The sequence below is a fragment of the Salvelinus alpinus genome, unplaced genomic scaffold (assembly GCF_045679555.1).
Source record: "Salvelinus alpinus unplaced genomic scaffold, SLU_Salpinus.1 scaffold_42, whole genome shotgun sequence".
NCBI lineage: Eukaryota > Metazoa > Chordata > Actinopteri > Salmoniformes > Salmonidae > Salvelinus > Salvelinus alpinus.
Window position 1 is genome coordinate 542,025 of NW_027255983.1, and position 22,147 is coordinate 564,171.

The following is a 22,147-nucleotide window of genomic DNA, read 5'->3' on the forward strand; positions in this document are numbered from 1 at the left end:
TTATGTTGTAGTGATGTAACAGGACCAGGAAGTGGTACCTGTATTATGTTGTGGTGATGTAACAGGACCAGGAAGTGGTACCTGTATTATGTTGTAGTGATGTAACAGGACCAGGAAGTGGTGCCTGTATTATGTTGTGGTGATGTAACAGGACCAGGAGGTGGTACCTGTATTATGTTGTAGTGATGTAACAGGATCAGGAAGTGGTACCTGTATTATGTTGTGGTGATGTAACAGGACCAGGAAGTGGTACCTGTATTATGTTGTAGTGATGTAACAGGACCAGGAAGTGGTACCTGTATTATGTTGTAGTGATGTAACAGGACCAGGAAGTGGTACCTGTATTATGTTGTAGTGATGTAACAGGACCAGGAAGTGGTACCTGTATTATGTTGTAGTGATGTAACAGGACCAGGAAGTGGTACCTGTATTATGTTGTATTACTACCTTTACTAACAGGTATTGTGCCAATGTAAAACTTGCACAAGAAATTCAACCAATTTATTAATTACTACATTTAGCCAACATTAAATAATTAATCCAGAGATTCTTACCTTTGTCCTGATTCGGCAGTCTCGTCCAGAACATCATGGTATTTGTAGTTCTTTATGATAGCCACATTTGCAGCTAATTAGCGTTTCATTGTTGGGGGGGGGGGGGGGTTAAATACAGGCGAATATATTGATAAAAGTCACCTTGTCCGAGAGAAATTGGCACAGTCATCAAAACGTCAGGCCAGGGTAAAGCCTACACGAAGCACAGCCCTTATTTTAAATGTTGCTAAAAATCCCCTATGGGAAAAATGATTGGAACCATTTCCCTGTTTAATCGCTAGGTTTTCTATTATGGCCTGCAGACATGCTGTATATTCTCTAACCTCTCTGCTGTGTTTCTGCTCTGCTTCCTCCACTATGTTGAGATGGATAAAAGATTGGGCTTACACACACACACACACACACACACACACACACACACACACACACACACACACACACACACACACACACACACACACACACACACACACGCACACGCACACGCACACGCACACGCACACGCGCACACGCACACGCGCACACGCACACGCACACGCACAAACACCGCCAGTGGCGGAGAGGGGAAAACACTAATGGAGATTAAGGTTTTAAACAGTCAGTGTTGAAATCTGATTCCTCCCCCCCAGCAGTTCCTAGCCAGGCTGAGAGAGAGGGCTGACAGCAGTTATTGGCCAGGCTGAGAGAAAGGGCTGACAGTAGTTCTTGGCCAGGCTGAGAGAGAGGGCTGACAGCAGTTCTTGGCCAGGCTGAGAGAAAGGGCTGACAGCAGTTCTTGGCCAGGCTGAGAGAGAGGGCTGACAGCAGTTCTTGGCCAGGCTGAGAGAGAGGGCTGACAGCAGTTCTTGGCCAGGCTGAGAGAGAGGGCTGACAGCAGTTCTTGGCCAGGCTGAGAGAAAGGACTGACAGCAGTTCTTGGCCAGGCTGAGAGAGAGGGCTGACAGCAGTTCTTGGCCAGGCTGAGAGAGAGGGCTGACAGCAGTTCTTGGCCAGGCGAGAGAAAGGGCTGACAGCAGTTCTTGGCCAGGCTGAGAGAGAGGGCTGACAGCAGTTCTTGGCCAGGCTGAGAGAGAGGGCTGACAGCAGTTCTTGGCCAGGCTGAGAGAGAGGGCTGACAGCAGTTCCTAGCCAGGCTGAGAGATGGGGCTGACAGCAGTTCCTGGCCAGGCTGAGAGATAGGGCTGACAGCAGTTCCTAGCCAGGCTGAGAGAGAGGGTTGACAACAGTTCCTAGCCAGGCTGAGAGATATTACAACAGCCTTTAGGCACAACCCCCCCCCCCCCCCCCTCCCCCCACCCCTCTTATTCAATTTTGCCACAATTGGCCCTGTATGCACCTCTCTGCTTCTCTGTACCAGACCAGGATTCAAGTACTATTCAAATGTGATTATTTCTAATACATTACCTGGGCTTCGTTGAGCTTGTCTGTCACAATGGAACCAATAGAATATCCTGCAGAAGTCCTGACCCAGCCCATCTGGAACGTGATAATGGAACCAATAGAATATCCTGCAGAAGTCCTGACTCAGCCCATCTGGAACGTGATAATGGAACCAATAGAATATCCTGCAGAAGTCCTGACTCAGCCCATCTGCAACGTGATAATGGAACCAATAGAATATCCTGCAGAAGTCCTGACCCAGCCCATCTGCAACGTGATAATGGAACCAATAGAATATCCTGCAGAAGTCCTGACCCAGCCCATCTGCAACGTGATAATGGAACCAATAGAATATCCTGCAGAAGTCCTGACCCAGCCCATCTGGAACGTGATAATGGAACCAATAGAATATCCTGCAGAAGTCCTGACTCAGCCCATCTGCAACGTGATAATGGAACCAATAGAATATCCTGCTGAAGTCCTGACTCAGCCCATCTGCAACGTGATAATGGAACCAATAGAATATCCTGCAGAAGTCCTGACTCAGCCCATCTGCAACGTGATAATGGAACCAATAGAATATCCTGCAGAAGTCCTGACCCAGCCCATCTGGAACGTGATAATGGAACCAATAGAATATCCTGCAGAAGTCCTGACTCAGCCCATCTGCAACGTGATAATGGAACCAATAGAATATCCTGCTGAAGTCCTGACTCAGCCCATCTGCAACGTGATAATGGAACCAATAGAATATCCTGCAGAAGTCCTGACTCAGTCCATCTGGAACGTGATAATGGAACCAATAGAATATCCTGCAGAAGTCCTGACCCAGCCCATCTGCAACGTGATAATGGAACCAATAGAATATCCTGCAGAAGTCCTGACTCAGCCCATCTGCAACGTGATAATGGAACCAATAGAATATCCTGCAGAAGTCCTGACTCAGTCCATCTGGAACGTGATAATGGAACCAATAGAATATCCTGCAGAAGTCCTGACCCAGCCCATCTGCAACGTGATAATGGAACCAATAGAATATCCTGCAGAAGTCCTGACTCAGCCCATCTGCAACGTGATAATGGAACCAATAGAATATCCTGCAGAAGTCCTGACCCAGCCCATCTGGAACGTGCTAATGGCTAAAGTCAATGCTAAACGTATTAGAAAGATTTTAAAATAGCATGTAAACCCATATCTGCTCTGCGCCGGTCTCTGTTTGGCTAAGGTCCAGCGGAAGGAAGAGAGGCAGGGTAGGTCTATAACTCGCTGGTCAGACAGGCCTCTCGGACTGCATGTTCCCCTCCCTGGGCAGACGCAGCCTGCATGCACAGGTACGGAGAGGTTCCGGGACACTGTAATGAAAGTACTAAATAAAAAATGTGAAAGTTGAATGGGTCACCCGTCTTAAGGCCACAGTAGTTGGCTATGGAAACAGTGGCCACGGTGGGGTGTTGGACAGAGGCAGGGAGGAGGAGAAGGAGGGGAGGGATGATAGTTGTTAAAAGATGGAGTGTGACAAAACAGCGAGATGAGATGTAATATCTTACCCAAAATAAATAAGGAATGACTTACTAATTAATAGTAATCGTTGCGTTGTATCCAAATGATTTACCGTGAAGTAATATGCCTACTATTAGTGAGAAATATCACATGACTTCTGCTACATAAATACAACCAATAGAAGAGCTGTGAACCAGCAAATCCGCCATCTTGTTTACCCTTCATTTATCTATTTCTCAAAGGAGAGCCAATCCAGGATCCAGCTCTAGATGAGGTTTAATACAACAGCTCTAGATGAGGTTTAATACAACAGCTCTAGATGAGGTTTAATACAACAGCTCTAGATGAGGTTTAATACAACAGCTCTAGATGAGGTTTAATACAACGGCTCTAGATGAGGTTTAATGCAACAGCTCTAGATGAGGTTTAATACAACGGCTCTAGATGAGGTTTAATACAACGGCTCTAGATGAGGTTTAATACAACAGCTCTAGATGAGGTTTAGTACAACAGCTCTAGATGAGGTTTAGTACAACAGCTCTAGAGGAGGTTTAATACAACAGCTCTAGATGAGGTTTAATACAACAGCTCTAGATGAGGTTTAATACAACGGCTCTAGATGAGGTTTAATACAACGGCTCTAGATGAGGTTTAATACAACAGCTCTAGATGAGGTTTAATACAACAGCTCTAGATGAGGTTTAATACAACAGCTCTAGATGAGGTGTAATACAACAGCTCTAGATGAGGTGTAATACAACATCTCTAGATGAGGTTTAATACAACAGCTCTAGATGAGGTTTAATACAACGGCTCTAGATGAGGTTTAATACAACAGCTCTAGATGAGGTTTAATACAACAGCTCTAGATGAGGTTTAATACAACAGTTCCAGCAAACAGCTCCTCTGTCAAACATCCACATACACATTGTGGCCAGGTAGAATAGATCTTTCTCTAGTGGGATGTGAGATGGCCTGTGTTGAGTTGATTGATGAAGTTACAGTGTGTTGAGTTGAGGCCTGGCACAGATAAAGACAGACAACTGACAACAGCTTAGATACTGTGGGGAAGTCATGAAGAAATAAATAGAAGCTCCTCTCTTTACTAAAGAGACTCAGTCATAGAGGACAGGACATAGAGAGGACAGGACATAGAGGACAGGACATAGAGAGGACAGGACACAGAGAGGACAGGACATAGAGAGGACAGGACATAGAGAGGACATGAGACAGAGAGGACAGGACACAGAGAGGACAGGACATAGAGAGGACAGGACATAGAGAGGACAGGACACAGAGAGGACAGGACACAGAGAGGACAGGACACAGAGAGGACAGGACACAGAGAGGACAGGACACAGAGAGGACAGGACATAGAGAGGACAGGACATAGAGAGGACAGGACACAGAGAGGAAAGGACACAGAGAGGACAGGACACAGAGAGGACAGGACACAGAGAGGACAGGACACAGAGAGGACAGGACACAGAGAGGACAGGACACATTATCAGGTTAGTAAAGTGGCAGAAAAACAGAATAACCAGTAACCTAATCACAATAGCCACGACAGACCTCTTGTAGAGCAGGGCGCCAATAGACGGAGCACATCTGACTGTAACACAATCACAATGCATTCAGGAAGGTGATGGCTGAAACTGAAGCTTTACAAACAGCACTTCCCAGAGGCTTCATGCCCAGTTAGAGACTGAGGGGGCTGAGGAGGCAGGTGTCCCCTTCGGGTTGATCCTTTCCAAGTTTACAAATCATATAATACAAGATCTGGTTCAAAGAGACATTTGAAGGAGAAGCAGGCCTTCTAATGGAGTGATGATAGATCTGGTTCAAAGAGACATTTGAAGGAGAAGCCGGCCTACTAATGGAGTGATGATAGATCTGGTTCAAAGAGACATTTGAAGGAGAAGCAGGCCTACTAATGGAGTGATGATAGATCTGGTTCAAAGAGACATTTGAAGGAGAAGCAGGCCTACTAATGGAGTGATGATAGATCTGGTTCAAAGAGACATTTGAAGGAGAAGCAGGCCTACTAATGGAGTGATGATAGATCTGGTTCAAAGAGACATTTGAAGGAGAAGCAGGCCTACTAATGGAGTGCTGATAGATGTTAGATGAATAGAAGGATATTGAAATAGGTCATGAGTGCTAGACTGGTCCCAGATATGTTTGTACTATTTTGCCAAATCCTTGTCACACCAAACATGACAATTTCATAAGGATTTGGCAAGAGAGCAGAGACAGACTGGGACCCAGGCTACATGAGTCCATGGATAACACCCAGGCTACATGAGTCCACGGATAACACCCAGACTACATGAGTCCACGGATAACACCTAGACTACATGAGTCCACGGATAACACCCAGGCTACATGAGTCCACGGATAACACTCAGGCTACATGAGTCCACGGATAACACCCAGGCTACATGAGTCCATGGATAACACCCAGGCTACATGAGTCCACGGATAACACCCAGGCTACATGAGTCCATGGATAACACCCAGGCTACATGAGTCCACGGATAACACCCAGGCTACATGAGTCCACGGATAACACCCAGGCTACATGAGTCCACGGATAACACCCAGGCTACATGAGTCCACGGATAACACCCAGGCTACATGAGTCCACGGATAACACCCAGGCTACATGAGTCCATGGATAACACCCAGGCTACATGATAATACCTCTGGTCCTGTCACGTTCTGACCTTAGTTTCTTTGTTATGTCTTTATTTTAGTTTGGTCAGGGTGTGAGTTGGGGTGGGCATTCTATGTTGTTTTTTCTATGTTTTGTTCTATTGTTCTATTTCTATGTGTTTGGCCTAGTATGGTTCTCAATCAGAGGCAGGTGTCAGTCGTTGTCTCTGATTGGGAGCCATATTTAGGTAGCCTGTTTTTCATTGTGTTTTGTGGGTGATTATTTTCCGTTTGCTGTTTCACCGTACAGGACTGTTCGTTTTGTCGTTTTATTGTTTTTGTTCAGTGTTCAGTTTCTTATTAAAACATCATGGACACTTACCACGCTGCACATTGGTCCTCCTCTTCTTCACAACACGACGAGCGTTACAGGTCCTTCTAGTGGAGGTTTCATTACTGGACGGTAATGTCGACCCCCACAGGTCATCTGGATGTAGTGTTACGCAACACCTCCCCCATGGTGCCTCAGGTGATTGGGTCTGCAGTGAGGGTCTGCATTGGGTCTGCAGTGAGGTGTGTGTGTGACAGAGAGAGAGAGAGAGAGAGACAGAGAGAGAGAGAGAGAGAGAGAGAGAGAGAAAGAGAGCGTGTGTGTGCATGTGTGCAGAGGTGTGTGTGAGAGCCAGTGTGTGTGTGTGTGTGTGTGTGTGTGTGTGTGTGTGTGTGTGTGTGTGTGTGTGTGTGTGTGTGTGTGTGTGTGTGTGTGTCTTGGTGGGGGGGGGGGGGGGGGGGGGGTGGCTGAGCGGCTCAGTAATTAGAATCAATGTCCTTATGGCCGTTTTACTGCTTCTGCAAAATCCCTTTACAGCACCCAGCCCTATAACACAGTCTGCTAATACACCCAGCCCTATAACACAGGCTGTTAATACACCCAGCTCTATAACACAGGCTGTTAATACACCCAGCTCTATAACACAGGCTGTTAATACACCCAGCTCTATAACACAGGCTGTTAATACACCCAGCTCTATAACACAGGCTGTTAATACACCCAGCTCTATAACACAGTCTGTTAATACACCCAGCTCTATAACACAGGCTGTTAATACACCCAGCTCTATAACACAGGCTGTTAATACACCCAGCTCTATAACACAGGCTGTTAATACACCCAGCCCTATAACACAGGCTGTTAATACACCCAGCTCTATAACACAGGCTGTTAATACAACCAGCTCTATAACACAGTCTGTTAATACACCCAGCTCTATAACACAGGCTGTTAATACAACCAGCTCTATAACACAGGCTGGTAATACACCCAGCTCAATAACACAGGCTGTTAATACAACCAGCTCTATAACACAGGCTGTTAATACACCCTGCTCTATAACACAGGCTGTTAATACACCCAGCTCTTTAACACAGGCTGTTAATACACCCAGCTCTATAACACAGTCTGTTAATACACCCAGCTCTATAATACAGCAGCCTCTCTTACCCTCCTGGATGTGTGATAGCAGTCTCTCTATTTCTCTCCGTCGTAAATTAAGCTGTAGATGAGGACAGTAAAGGGAGCTGGAGATGAGGACAGTAAAGGGATCTGGAGATGAGGACAGTAAAGGGAGCTGGAGATGAGGACAGTAAAGGGAGCTGGAGATGAGGACAGTAAAGGGAGCTGGAGATGAGGACAGTAAAGGGAGCTGGAGATGAGGACAGTAAAGGGAGCTGGAGATGAGGAATTAAGTGTTGCCATTATGCCTCGGACCGGTTTAACGTCCAACCGGAAGACCGACCTGAAGACCGACCTGAAGACCGACCGGAAGGCCGACCGGAAGACCGACCGGAAGAAACAGTTGAAGGGTTGGAATGATTACCTCTCATCTCCTATCCCCATAGTGTTCTGGTCAAAAGTAGTGCACTCTATAGGAATTAGGGAACCATTTGGGACTCTACCCTCTTCATCTTCCTTAATGTATTCTCTTTGGCTAGTTATTACGCACCTCCCGAGGATAAATCAATTCAACTGTTGATTCAAGAGCGCAACTGTTGAAAACCACCTACAGTCTAGTGTCTCCGTTCAAACGACTGTCCATTTCTATTAGGTTGGCATGGCTACAGGGTGGGAGTTCAACATGACTTCCCCTATCTGGTCTTTAACAGACAGTATAGGTTTCAGTCCAGGGAGATGTAGTGGAGCGTGATGAGATCTTACTCCCTAGTCAACATGACGTCCCCTATCTGGTCTTTAACAGACAGTATAGGTTTCAGTCCAGGGAGATGTAGTGGAGCGTGATGAGATCTTACTCCCTAGTCAACATGACGTCTCCTATCTGGTCTTTAACAGACAGTATAGGTTTCAGTCCAGGGAGATGTAGTGGAGCGTGATGAGATCTTACTCCCTAGTCAACATGACGTCCCCTATCTGGTCTTTAACAGACAGTATAGGTTTCAGTCCAGGGAGATGTAGTGGAGCGTGATGAGATCTTACTCCCTAGTCAACATGACGTCCCCTATCTGGTCTTTAACAGACAGTATAGGTTTCAGTCCAGGGAGATGTAGTGGAGCGTGGCATGGTGAGATCTTACTCCCTAGTCAACATGACGTCTCCTATCTGGTCTTTAACAGACAGTATAGGTTTCAGTCCAGGGAGATGTAGTGGAGCGTGGCATGGTGAGATCTTACTCCCTAGTCAACATGACGTCCCCTATCTGGTCTTTAACAGACAGTATAGGTTTCAGTCCAGGGAGATGTAGTGGAGCGTGGCATGGTGAGATCTTACTCCCTAGTCAACATGACGTCTCCTATCTGGTCTTTAACAGACAGTATAGGTTTCAGTCCAGGGAGATGTAGTGGAGCGTGGCATGGTGAGATCTTACTCCCTAGTCAACATGACGTCCCCTATCTGGTCTTTAACAGACAGTATAGGTTTCAGTCCAGGGAGATGTAGTGGAGCGTGGCATGGTGAGATCTTACTCCCTAGTCAACATGACGTCTCCTATCTGGTCTTTAACAGACAGTATAGGTTTCAGTCCAGGGAGATGTAGTGGAGCGTGGCATGGTGAGATCTTACTCCCTAGTCAACATGACGTATCCTATCTGGTCTTTAACAGACAGTATAGGTTTCAGTCCAGGGAGATGTAGTGGAGCGTGATGAGATCTTACTCCCTAGTCAACATGACGTCCCCTATCTGGTCTTTAACAGACAGTATAGGTTTCAGTCCAGGGAGATGTAGTGGAGCGTGGCATGGTGAGATCTTACTCCCTAGTCAACATGACGTCTCCTATCTGGTCTTTAACAGACAGTATAGGTTTCAGTCCAGGGAGATGTAGTGGAGCGTGGCATGGTGAGATCTTACTCCCTAGTCATAATGTTAATGCATGTGTAACACTAGGGCCCGCATGGATAACTCACAGAAGATACGTTTACAGTGGGCTTTAAACATTGGAGAATTAACAGCATCTTTTATAACAAGGCCTTTTGAACAGGACGCTGGCTTTAACTGAACAAAAATCATTCTGAAATCAAACTTGAAGGAAAGAACGAGCCCAGATTAAATATTGTATAGTTGGTTTGAAAAAGGATATTTAGTTTTGAGCGATCTATAACAGTATTTTTTTGCAGATTGACTTGATGCAGCCATGCAGATACGGATAGTGACTGGAAGGTTTTCTATCTAAATTAGTGTACATTGGGGACACATCATTCTGTCAACTTTTAGCAAGGTTCATTTTAAAGCTCAAGTTAATGTTGGAAGTAAAATGTTATTAACTCACAAGTTTGACACGATATACCAGGAGAAACAATGACAACTTTCAAAAAAAAAGAAGGTTCATTAAACATCGAAGCAACAGAAAATGTATTTAATCAAGTCTAGCCAAACGCTCTTATCATATGAAAGACTGAAAACATTATTTCTTTAAGTGAAGTTAATGCCATTATATCAAGTTGAGAGGCAGGACAAGGTAACAAAGCGTAACATAATGGAAGGGGTGATGAGACAGAGAACAGAGCCCTTCCTTTAACTGCAGAACAGTTAGGTAACATTATGATCGGTGGTGTTAGTGGAGGGGAAACGCACCCTTTTTGTAATTTTTTTTGTGCGAGAGTTTACCCACCCTTTTTTTTTTTTTGCAGGAAAATATAAAGAGAGTTGAAAGCATAGAGGAACGTTACTTTACTCACCGCGAACGGGCGATCAGCGTTTACCCAGCTATTTGTTACCGTTACCACTACATCACAGGTTCTGATTGTCATTGTGTTTCCAGCAGTACTCAACACTATACTGGACTGGGAGCATAAATAAAAAGCTATTTGCAATTGATGTAACACTCATGCATTTCATAAAGATATATTGCATAGCTCTTCAACTGTTCTGCCCTTGGTGCTAAAACATGTGCTTGTAAATACTTCATATACTATATATATCTTACTGTCTTTTCTGCCGTACACGTCAGACAGAAAATATCTTGTTGTTCGATCCACTTCCACATTTGTTGTCAGTCAGTGTCCATTCAATGTATACACTTAAAAAGGTTAGGTCAGTTTAAAGAAGAAAAAAACCTAACAATTCTGCAAAAAATCCTACATCTTCTAGAAAACTGCTTATAGGTTGTAGCTAAGCCCTACGTGTATCAAAATTAGCCCCTCGTTTTTTTTCATCGGTTCATTTTCTATCTCCATTTGGAGTCTGTTTGTGTTTCCAATCTTTTAACAAGTTACAATTGATTATAAGAGAAAACAATCATGCATTAAATGATCTTCTCTTCCCGAAAAAATTGAAATGTCTTGTGGTCGATAACGTCCTTCCTTATAGAACATGAGTTGGCAAAAAAAAGGGGCCTGTGCTTCCGAGAAAAGAATCCCCCCGGGTCCATATTCCTGCAGCCGAAGCCAAACTTTAGTTCCACTTCCTTTTTCTTTCAATGTTATATTTTGTACAAACATCGCATCGATCGAAGATAGACTTGGGGAAAAGACAAGACTTCTCTACTAACGTTTTTGGGTAGGCACTATGCTGTACTGAGGTTAAGGTCAGGGGTCATCCTGCTGTGGGTCGGGGCCACAGAGACTCTGGGACGAGTCTTCGGGGATGACGTCATCAGACGAACCCAGAAAGCGACCACATTCTTCGTCTTCGTCTTCCTCCCTCTTCCATCGTTTTTCTAAAGCCTCGTCATAGGAGTGGCTGAATCACCTCAGATCCGTAGGTGGAACGTGCTGGAAATGGAAATAAACACACAACACGAGGACATAGTTAGTTACACAGCTGCATTTACAACAGACGGCGTGGGACATCATGGACTCATCCAACAAAATATAGAAAAACATTTTAGAGGTCTTGAAAACATGTAATAATAAACATTGATTTTTGGAGTATCACTTTAACTGGGCTGTCTGTGAGGCAAGTTATTTTGTCAACAGTGGAACTGGTCTTCTTTTAGAAGTGTTGTCCCCTTATCAACAATATATACAGTGCTTTTCGGAAAGTATTCAGACCCCTTGACTTTTTCCACATTTTGTTACGTTACAGACTTATTCTAAAATGGATTAAATAAAAATAAAAATCCTCATCAATCTACACACAATACTCCATAGTGATTGGAGTCCACCTGTGGTAAATTCAATTGATTGGACATGATTTGGAAAGGCACACACCTGTCTATATAAGGTCCCACAGTGGACAGTGCATGTCAGAGCAAAAACCAAGCAATGAGGTCGAAGGAATTGTCCGTAGAACTCCGAGACAGGATTACATCGAGGCACAAATCTGGGGAAGGGTACTAACAAATATTCTGCAGCATTGAAGGTCCCCCAAGAACACAGTGGCCTCCATCATTCTTAAATGGAAGAAGTTTAGAACCACCAAGACACTTCCTAGAGCTGTCCGATTGGCTAAACTGAGCAATCGGGGGAGAAGGGCCTTGGTCAGGGAGATGACCAAGAACCCAATGGTCACTCTGACAGAGCTCCAGAGTTCCTCTGTGGAGATGGGAGAACCTTCCGGAAGGACAACCATCTCTGCAGCACTCCACCAATCAGGCCTTTATGATCGAGTGGCCAGACGGAAGCCCGTCCTCAGTAAAAGGAACATGAGAGCTAGGGTTGTTATGGTGACCGTATTACCGCCACGCCGGCGGTCACGAAGACAGTCAAATTCCACGTGACTATTTAGTCACTGTAATTAGGCTTCTCCAAGCTCTGATGCTGCTGCTGGTCATTAGTAGCCTACCAGCTAACTGCCCGGTACTCAGCACTCTATTGTACATCTACTCACACTAAATGTGTTCGAAAATCTAATCAAACACTTCATGAGAGCCCATGATGAGCTCATGTTCGCGCAACATTTCTACAGGCTATGTAATTCGCGTGAGAAAACAGAGTGATGGCCTCTATTAAAAAGAGGAGGATCCCATCAGCTTTCTATTGGCTAGGCCTACTATTATTTATTTCTAAACTTTCCTAATATTTAGCACATTGCTTATCTTTACAACAGGAGTATAGCCTACCTGGCTGGCATGAAAATGAACCACGGAAAAAGCGTCCTCCATTCTCTATTCGCTATAGATGTGATGTATTTTTGTCCCCTACCCGTTTCGATACAGGTGCATGATAATGGTCCATTCTAAATCAAAACTAATGTCACATCAATATATTATTTAGTATATGTAAAGGCAAGATTAAATCAAGAATAGTCTGATTGGTGACAATATTAGCCGGTCACTTGTGATTGATGCCCAGCATATGAAACAATGCCATTTTTCTTAAACTTTTTATAATCCTAGTCGCACACCTCATCTAGCCTAGCCCATAGGCCTATATGTTTTAATAAGGTCTGTATCACATCTCATCTAGCCTAGCCCATAGGCCTATATGTTTTAATAAGGTTTGTATCACACCTCATCTAGCCTAGCCCATAGGCCTATATGTTTTAATAAGGTTTGTATCACACCTCATCTAGCCTAGCCCATAGGCCTATATGTTTTAATAAGGTCTGTATCACATCTCATCTAGCCTAGCCCATAGGCCTATATGTTTTAATAAGGTTTGTATCACACCTCATCTAGCCTAGCCCATAGGCCTATATGTTTTAATAAGGTTTGTATCACACCTCATCTAGCCTAGCCCATAGGCCTATATGTTTTAATAAGGTTTGTATCACACCTCATCTAGCCTAGCCCATAGGCCTATATGTTTTAATAAGGTCTGTATCACACCTCATCTAGCCTAGCCCATAGGCCTATATGTTTTAATAAGGTTTGTATCACAACTAATGTGGCCAAATAACTTCTTATAATGAAGCACATTAATCTGCTTTACAAGGGGTGTAGAGCCTAACTGGTATATATAAGCAGCGCGTGAGTTACAAGTTTGGGGAAGATAATTTTCACCATAAAAAATGCACCTTTATAATAAAAGCATTACATGCATAATCACATTTGCGGTCACTTTTGTTAATGATGTTTTCCCGCTAATGAAACATTCACGCTTATATGCCAGGCAATTCTAAGCAAATCTTGTCTGCTAAATGAACTAGTGTAGCCCACAGCCATTTGGCATAGCCAGATCAGGACCTAACATAAGGACAACTCAGAGTATGCTATTCTGTTCTTCTGAAATAGACTACATTTTCTTCATATCTTGTTTCTTTAGACCTGTCTAAAATAAATAATGGATTTATTGTGATGGTGTAGGCTATATTACATGGATTTATTAGACTTGTTAAAATGTAGATGTTCCAAGCGTCTGCATCAGTGGCTTGTAGGCTGTGTGGAAGCCAGGAGATGCTACATGTGTTTATGTAAATGAACAGTCCATTACTGTGAGACCGAGAGTTGTTTGCTTGACAATCACTGGCTGGCGAAATTTCGCCACAGCCCTAATGACAGTCCACTTGGAGTTTGCCAAAAGGCACCTAAAGGACTCTCAGAACATGAGAAACAAGATTCTCTGTTCTGATGAAACCAAGATTGAACTCTTTGGCCTGAATGCCAAACTTCACGTCTGGAGGAAACCTGGCACCATTCCTACGGTGAAGCATGGTGGTGGCAGATCATGCTGTGGGGATGTTCTTCAGCGGCAGGGACTGGAAGACTAGTCAGGATTGAGGGAAGATGAATGGAGCAAAGTGCAGAGAGATCCTTGATGAAATCCTTCTCCAGAGGGCTCAGGACCTCAGACTTGGGTGAAGGTTCACCTTCCAACAGGACAACGACCCTAAGCACACAGCCAAGACAATGCAGGAATGGCTTCGGGACAAGTCTCTGAATGTCATTGACTGGCCTAGACTCAATCTCTGGAGAGACCTGAAAATAGCTGTGCAGCGACGCTCCCCATCCAAACTGACAGAGTTTGAGAGGATCTGCAGAGAAGAATGGGAGAAACTCCCCAAATACAGGTGTGCCAAACTTGTAGCGTCATACCCAATGAGACTCGATGCAGTAATCGCTGCCAAAGGTACTTCAACAAAGTACTGAGTAAAGGGTCTGAATACTTATGTAAATGTGATATTTCAGTTTTTTATTTGTAATAAATTTGCTAAAAATGTAATTTTTTTATTTGCTTTGTGCATTATGGGGTATTGTGTGTAGATTGATGAGGATTTTTTTATTTATTCAATACATTTTTGAAGGCTGTAACGTAACAAAATGTGGAAAAAGTCAAAGGGTCTGAATACTTTCCGAATGCACTGTACCGGCTGACTGGATACATGTAGCATGACTAATAACCTTATCAACAATAGATACAGTATATCTGCTGACTGGATACCTCTGGAGGGGATGGAGGAGAAACCTTGAGAGAGTTATGTCGCCATGAATTTCATCTATCTTGAATTAACCCTTCCATCTTCAACCGGATCTCCTTTAAGAAACGTCGGACAGATTTATTCCTGCCATTATTTCACATCTCCTCTCCTCTCCTCTCCTCTCCTCTCCTCTCCTCTCCTCTCCTCTCCTCTCCTCTCCTCTCCTCTCCTCTCCTCTCCCCTCCCCTCCCCTCCCCTCCCCTCTCCTCTCCTCTCCTCTCCTCTCCTCTCCTCTCCTCTCCTCTCCTCTCCTCTCCTGTTCATATGTATTGTGTGCCAGTCTGGCTGACTGTCAGTTGCAACTGAGATTATACAAAAGCCATTTTCTGTGTGAGTGAGAAATGGCGTCTTTCCTGAGAAGAGAATCACAGAACAGAACAAGTTTGCCTCCAAAATGGCACCCTATTCCATTCATAGTGCTTGAACCATGAACCAAAAGTAGTGCACTATACAGGGCATAGGGTGCCAGAGTCCTACTGACTCTGGTCTAAAGTAGTGGACTATATAGGGCATAGGGTGCCATTTGGGAGGAAGACCCAGTCAGAGCTGTAATACTCCCATTAACCTACAACAGTACTCTGCTGCTAATAGAGCTACTTAAAGTGACATAGAGCCACTGTGCTGACATTTCTACAAGGCCTGGCCAATGAACCAGTACCAATGTCACATTGGACCACGGCTCGGATGACAGGACGATACTGTACCGATGACTTACCCTGCCAATGCTGGAAATGGACAATCGTTTGCATGAAGTAATATTAAAGTAGAGAGAGCCCTGCAGGGTCATTCAGACAGTGTATACTTTTAATGGGCTGTGGGAGATGGCCATGAATCCATTACATCTAATGGGCTGGGGAGATGGCCATGAATCCATTACATCTAATGGGCTGGGGAGATGGCCATGAATCCATTACTTCTAATGGGCTGGGGAGATGGCCATGAATCCATTACATCTAATGGGCTGGGTAGATGGCCATGAATCCATTACATCTAATGGGCTGGGGAGATGGCCATGAATCCATTACATCTAATGGGCTGTGGGAGATGGCCATGAATCCATTACATCTAATGGGCTGGGGAGATGGCCATGAATCCATTACATCTAATGGGCTGGGGAGATGGCCATGAATCCATTACATCTAATGGGCTGGGGAGATGGCCATGAATCCATTACATCTAATGGGCTGGGGAGATGGCCATGAATCCATTACATCTAATGGGCTGGGGAGATGGCCATGAATCCATTACATCTAATGGGCTGGGGAGATGGCCATGAATCCATTACATCTAATGGGCTGGGGAGATGGCCATGAATCCATTACATCTAATGGGCTGGGGAGATGGCCATGAATACATTACATCTAATGGGCTGGGTAGATGGCCATGAGTCCATTACATCTAATGGGCTGGGTAGATGGCCATGAATCCATTACATCTAATGGGCTGGGGAGATGGCCATGAATCCATTACATCTGACTCTTTGTAAACTGGAAACCACACACCCTGAGGCTGCATTCATCGTAGCTGGGGATTTTAACAAGGCTAATCTAAAAACAAAACTCCCTAAATTCTATCAGCATATCGATTGTGCTACCAGGGCTGGAAAAACACTAGACCATTGTTATACTAATTTCCGCGACGCTTATAAGGCCCTCCCCCGCCCCCCTTTCGGAAAAGCTGACCACGACTCCATTTTGTTGATTCCAGCCTACAAACAAAAACTCAAACAACAAGCTCCCGCGCTCAGGTCTGTTCAACGCTGGTCCGACCAATCTGAATCCACGCTTCAAGACTGCTTCGATCACGCGGATTGGAATATGTTCCGCATCGCGTCCAACAACAATATTGACGAATATGCTGATTCGGTGAGCGAGTTCATTAGGAAGTGCATTGACGATGTCGTACCCACAGCAACGATAAAAACATTCCCAAACCAGAAACCGTGGATTGACGGCAGCATTCGCGTGAAACTGAAAGCGCGAACCACTGCTTTTAACCAGGGCAAGGTGACCGGAAGCATGACCGAATACAAACAGTGTAGCTATTCTCTCCGCAAGGCAATCAAACAGGCTAAGTCTCAGTACAGAGACAAAATCGAGTCGAAATTCAACAGCTCAGACACAAGAGGTATGTGGCAGGGTCTACAGTCAATCACGGATTACAAAAAGAAAACCAGCCCCGTCGAGGACCAGGATGTCTTGCTCCCAGACAGGCTAAACAACTTTTTTGCCCGCTTTGAGGACAATACAGTGCCACTGACACGGCCCCCTACCAAAACCTGCGGGCTCTCCTTCACTGCAGCCGAGGTGAGTAAAACATTTAAACGTGTTAACCCTCGCAAGGCTGCAGGCCCAGACGGCATTCCCAGCCGCGTCCTCAGAGCATGCGCAGACCAGCTGGCTGGTGTGTTTACGGACATATTCAATCAATCCTTATCCCAGTCTGCTGTTCCCACATGCTTCAAGAGGGCCACCATTGTTCCTGTTCCCAAGAAAGCTAAGGTAACTGAGCTAAACGACTACCGCCCCGTAGCACTCACTTCCGTCATCATGAAGTGCTTTGAGAGACTAGTCAAGGACCATATCACCTCCACCCTACCGGACACCCTAGACCCACTCCAATTTGCTTACCGACCCAATAGGTCCACAGACGACGCAATCGCAACCACACTGCACACTGCCCTAACCCATCTGGACAAGAGGAATACCCATGTGAGAATGCTGTTCATCGATTACAGCTCAGCATTTAACACCATAGTACCCTCCAAACTCGTCATCAAGCTCGAGACCCTGGGTCTCGACCCCGCCCTGTGCAACTGGGTCCTGGACTTCCTGACGGGCCGCCCCCAGGTGGTGAGGGTAGGTAACAACATCTCCACCCCGCTGATCCTCAACACTGGGGCCCCACAAGGGTGCGTTCTGAGCCCTCTCCTGTACTCCCTGTTCACCCACGACTGCGTGGCCATGCACGCCTCCAACTCAATCATCAAGTTTGCGGATGACACTACAGTGGTAGGCTTGATCACCAACAACGACGAGACGGCCTACAGGGAGGAGGTGAGGGCCCTCGGAGTGTGGTGTCAGGAAAATAACCTCATACTCAACGTCAACAAAACAAAGGAGATGATTGTGGACTTCAGGAAACAGCAGAGGGAGCACCCCCCTATCCACATCGACGGGTCAGTAGTGGAGAAGGTGGAAAGTTTTAAGTTCCTCGGTGTACACATCACGGACAAACTGAACTGGTCCACCCACACAGACAGCGTTGTGAAGAAGGCGCAGCAGCGCCTCTTCAACCTCAGGAGGCTGAAGAAATTCGGCTTGTCACCAAAAGCACTCACAAACTTCTACAGATGCACAATCGAGAGCATCCTGTCGGGCTGTATCACCGCCTGGTACGGCAACTGCTCCGCCCACAACCGTAAGGCTCTCCAGAGGGTAGTGAGGTCTGCAGAACGCATCACCAGGGGCAAACTACCTGCCCTCCAGGACACCTACACCACCCGATGTCACAGGAAGGCCATAAAGATCATCAAGGACAACAACCACCCAAGCCACTGCCTGTTCACCCCGCTATCATCCAGAAGGCGAGGTCAGTACAGGTGCATCAAAGCAGGGACCGAGAGACTGAAAAACAGCTTCTATCTCAAGGCCATCAGACTGTTAAACAGCCACCACTAACATTTAGCGGCCGCTGCCAACATACTGACCCAACTCCAGCCACTTTAAAAATGGGAATTGATGGAAATTATGTAAAAATGTACCACTAGCCACTTTAAGCAATGCCACTTAATACAATGTTTACATACCCTACATTACCCATCTCATATGTATATATACTGTACTCTATATCATCTACTGCATCTTGCCATCTTTATGCAATACATGTACCACTAGCCACTTTAAACTATGCCACTTATGTTTACATACCCTACAGTACTCATCTCATATGTATATACCGTACTCTATACCATCTACTGCATCTGCCATGCCGTTCTGTACCACCACTCATTCATATATCTTTATGTACATATTCTTTATCCCTTTACACTTGTGTGTGTGTGTAAGGTAGTAGTGTGGAATTGTTAGGTTAGATTACTGTTGGTTATTACTGCATTGTCGGAACTAGAAGCACAAGCATTTCGCTACACTCGCATTAACATCTGCTAACCATGTGTATGTGACTAATAAAATTTGATTTGATTTGATTTGATTTTGATTTGATCTAATGGGCTGGGGAGATGGGAATGAATACATTACATCTAATGGGCTGGGTAGATGGCCATGAGTCCATTACATCTAATGGGCTGGGGAGATGGCCATGAATACATTACATCTAATGGGCTGGGGAGATGGCCATGAATCCATTACATCTAATGGGCTGAGGAAATGGCCATGAATCCATTACATCTAATGGGCTGGGGAGATGGCCATGAATCCATTACATCTAATGGGCTGGGGGAGATGGCCATGAATCCATTACATCTAATGGGCTGGGGAGATGGCCATGAATACATTACATCTAATGGGCTGGGGAGATGGCCATGAATCCATTACATCTAATGGGCTGGGTAGATGGCCATGAATCCATTACATCTAATGGGCTGGGGAGATGGCCATGAATCCATTACATCTAATGGGCTGGGGAGATGGCCATGAATACATTACATCTAATGGGCTGGGTAGATGGCCATGAGTCCATTACATCTAATGGGCTGGGAAGATGGCCATGAATACATTACATCTAATGGGCTGGGGAGATGGCAATGAATACATTACATCTAATGGGCTGGGGAGATGGCCATGAATACATTACATCTAATGGGCTGGGCAGATGGCCATGAATCCATTACATCTAATGGGCTGAGGAAATGGCCATGAATCCATTACATCTAATGGGCTGGGGAGATGGCCATGAATCCATTACATCTAATGGGCTGGGGGATGTGGCCATGAATCCATTACATCTAATGGGCTGAGGAGATGGCCATGAATCCATTACATCTAATGGGCTGAGGAGATGGCCATGAATCCATTACATCTAATGGGCTGGGGAGATGGCCATGAATCCATTACATCTAATGGGCTGGGTAGATGGCCATGAATCCATTACATCTAATGGGCTGGGGAGATGAACCATGAATCCATTACATCTAATGGGCTGGGGAGATGGCCATGAATACATTACATCTAATGGGCTGGGGAGATGGCCATGAATCCATTACATCTAATGGGCTGGGTAGATGGCCATGAATCCATTACATCTAATGGGCTGGGGAGATGGCCATGAATACATTACATCTAATGGGCTGGGTAGATGGCCATGAGTCCATTACATCTAATGGGCTGGGGAGATGGCCATGAATACATTACATCTAATGGGCTGGGGAGATGGCCATGAATACATTACATCTAATGGGCTGGGGAGATGGCCATGAATCCATTACATCTAATGGGCTGGGGAGATGGCCATGAATCCATTACATCTAATGGGCTGGGGAGATGGCCATGAATCCATTACATCTAATGGGCTAAGGAGATGGCCATGAATCCATTACATCTAATGGGCTGAGGAGATGGCCATGAATCCATTACATCTAATGGGCTGGGGAGATGGCCATTAATCCATTACATCTAATGGGCTGGGGAGATGGCCATGAATCCATTACATCTAATGGGCTGGGTAGATGGCCATGAGTCCATTACATCTAATGGGCTGGGGAGATGGCCATGAATACATTACATCTAATGGGCTGGGGAGATGGCCATGAATCCATTACATCTAATGGGCTGGGGAGATGGCCATGAATCCATTACATCTAATGGGCTGAGGAAATGGCCATGAATCCATTACATCTAATGGGCTGGGGAGATGGCCATGAATCCATTACATCTAATGGGCTGGGGGAGATGGCCATGAATCCATTACATCTAATGGGCTGAGGAGATGGCCATGAATCCATTACATCTAATGGGCTGAGGAGATGGCCATGAATCCATTACATCTAATGGGCTGGGGAGATGGCCATGAATCCATTACATCTAATGGGCTGGGTAGATGGCCATGAATCCATTACATCTAATGGGCTGGGGAGATGGCCATGAATCCATTACATCTAATGGGCTGAGGAGATGGCCATGAATCCATTACATCTAATGGGCTGGGGGAGATGGCCATGAATCCATTAGATCTAATGGGCTGGGGAGATGGCCATGAATCCATTACATCTAATGGGCTGGGGAGATGAACCATGAATCCATTACATGTAATGGGCTGAGGAGATGGCCATGAATCCATTACATCTAATGGGCTGGGGGAGATGGCCATGAATCCATTACATCTAATGGGCTGGGGGAGATGGCCATGAATCCATTAGATCTAATGGGCTGGGTAGATGGCCATGAATCCATTACATCTAATGGGCTGGGGAGATGGCCATGAATCCATTACATCTAATGGGCTGGGGAGATGGCCATGAATCCATTAATTCCAGCAGGATCCAGGGGTCTGTACGGGAGGGTTACCAACAGATCCACAGCCTCCACCATTCTAATAGGGCATCAGGCCAGTGGCTGGAGGAAAGTCCATCTGCATAGGAGCATCTACTCTGGCAGCCCAGTTATTGGCAAAATATCTGATCTGATTGGTCAAAAGATCAATTAGTGGCAAAAGGATCAGAATTGTGCTGCCTGTGTAAACCAGCCTCACTCAAATGTGTGTAATGTGTATGTTTTATGTCTGTTCTTATCCTTTTACTGTAAGCCAAAGCGCCAAATACACATTTCCATTCTGTGTAGACATTGGACAAGTCTATCAGCTAGCATGCTAGTAGACACCCATATAGTTCCAGTCATTGCGCTAAGGCTAGTTAGCATTGGCTCCCTCTCAACTTCCTTCGTACTGGACACAGAGACGTAAATATGGTATCCACAAGTTCACCTGACACTGGGGAATTAGATAAATGGCCTCATTGCCAAAATCCCAACGTATCCCTTTAACATGTAAATGTCTATAACAACATTCACTCACCAGACTCCTGTTACAGGAGGAGAGAGACATATTGTTGTTTGTCTCTGTTTATGTCTTACAGAGCCATCGTGTTTGTCTCTGTTTATGTCTTACAGAGCCATCGTGTTTATCTCTGTTTATGTCTAACAGAGCCAGCGTGTTTATCTCTGTTTATGTCTTACAGAGCCAGCGTGTTTATCTCTGTTTATGTCTAACAGAGCCATCGTGTTTATCTCTGTTTAT

The 22,147-nt window shown here is 45.2% G+C and overlaps 1 protein-coding gene across 1 annotated transcript in view; it reads right to left on the reverse strand.

Moving 5' to 3' along the window:
• Positions 1-9,932: 9,932 nt before the first annotated feature.
• cib2 (calcium and integrin binding family member 2) overlaps positions 9,933-22,147 on the reverse strand; it is a 59,780-nt gene continuing 47,565 nt past the window's right edge. The window contains exon 6 of the mRNA XM_071388559.1: positions 9,933-11,310. Coding sequence (XP_071244660.1) covers positions 11,289-11,310 — 22 coding nt within the window. The 3' untranslated portion in view covers positions 9,933-11,288. The remainder of the gene's footprint in view (positions 11,311-22,147) is intronic.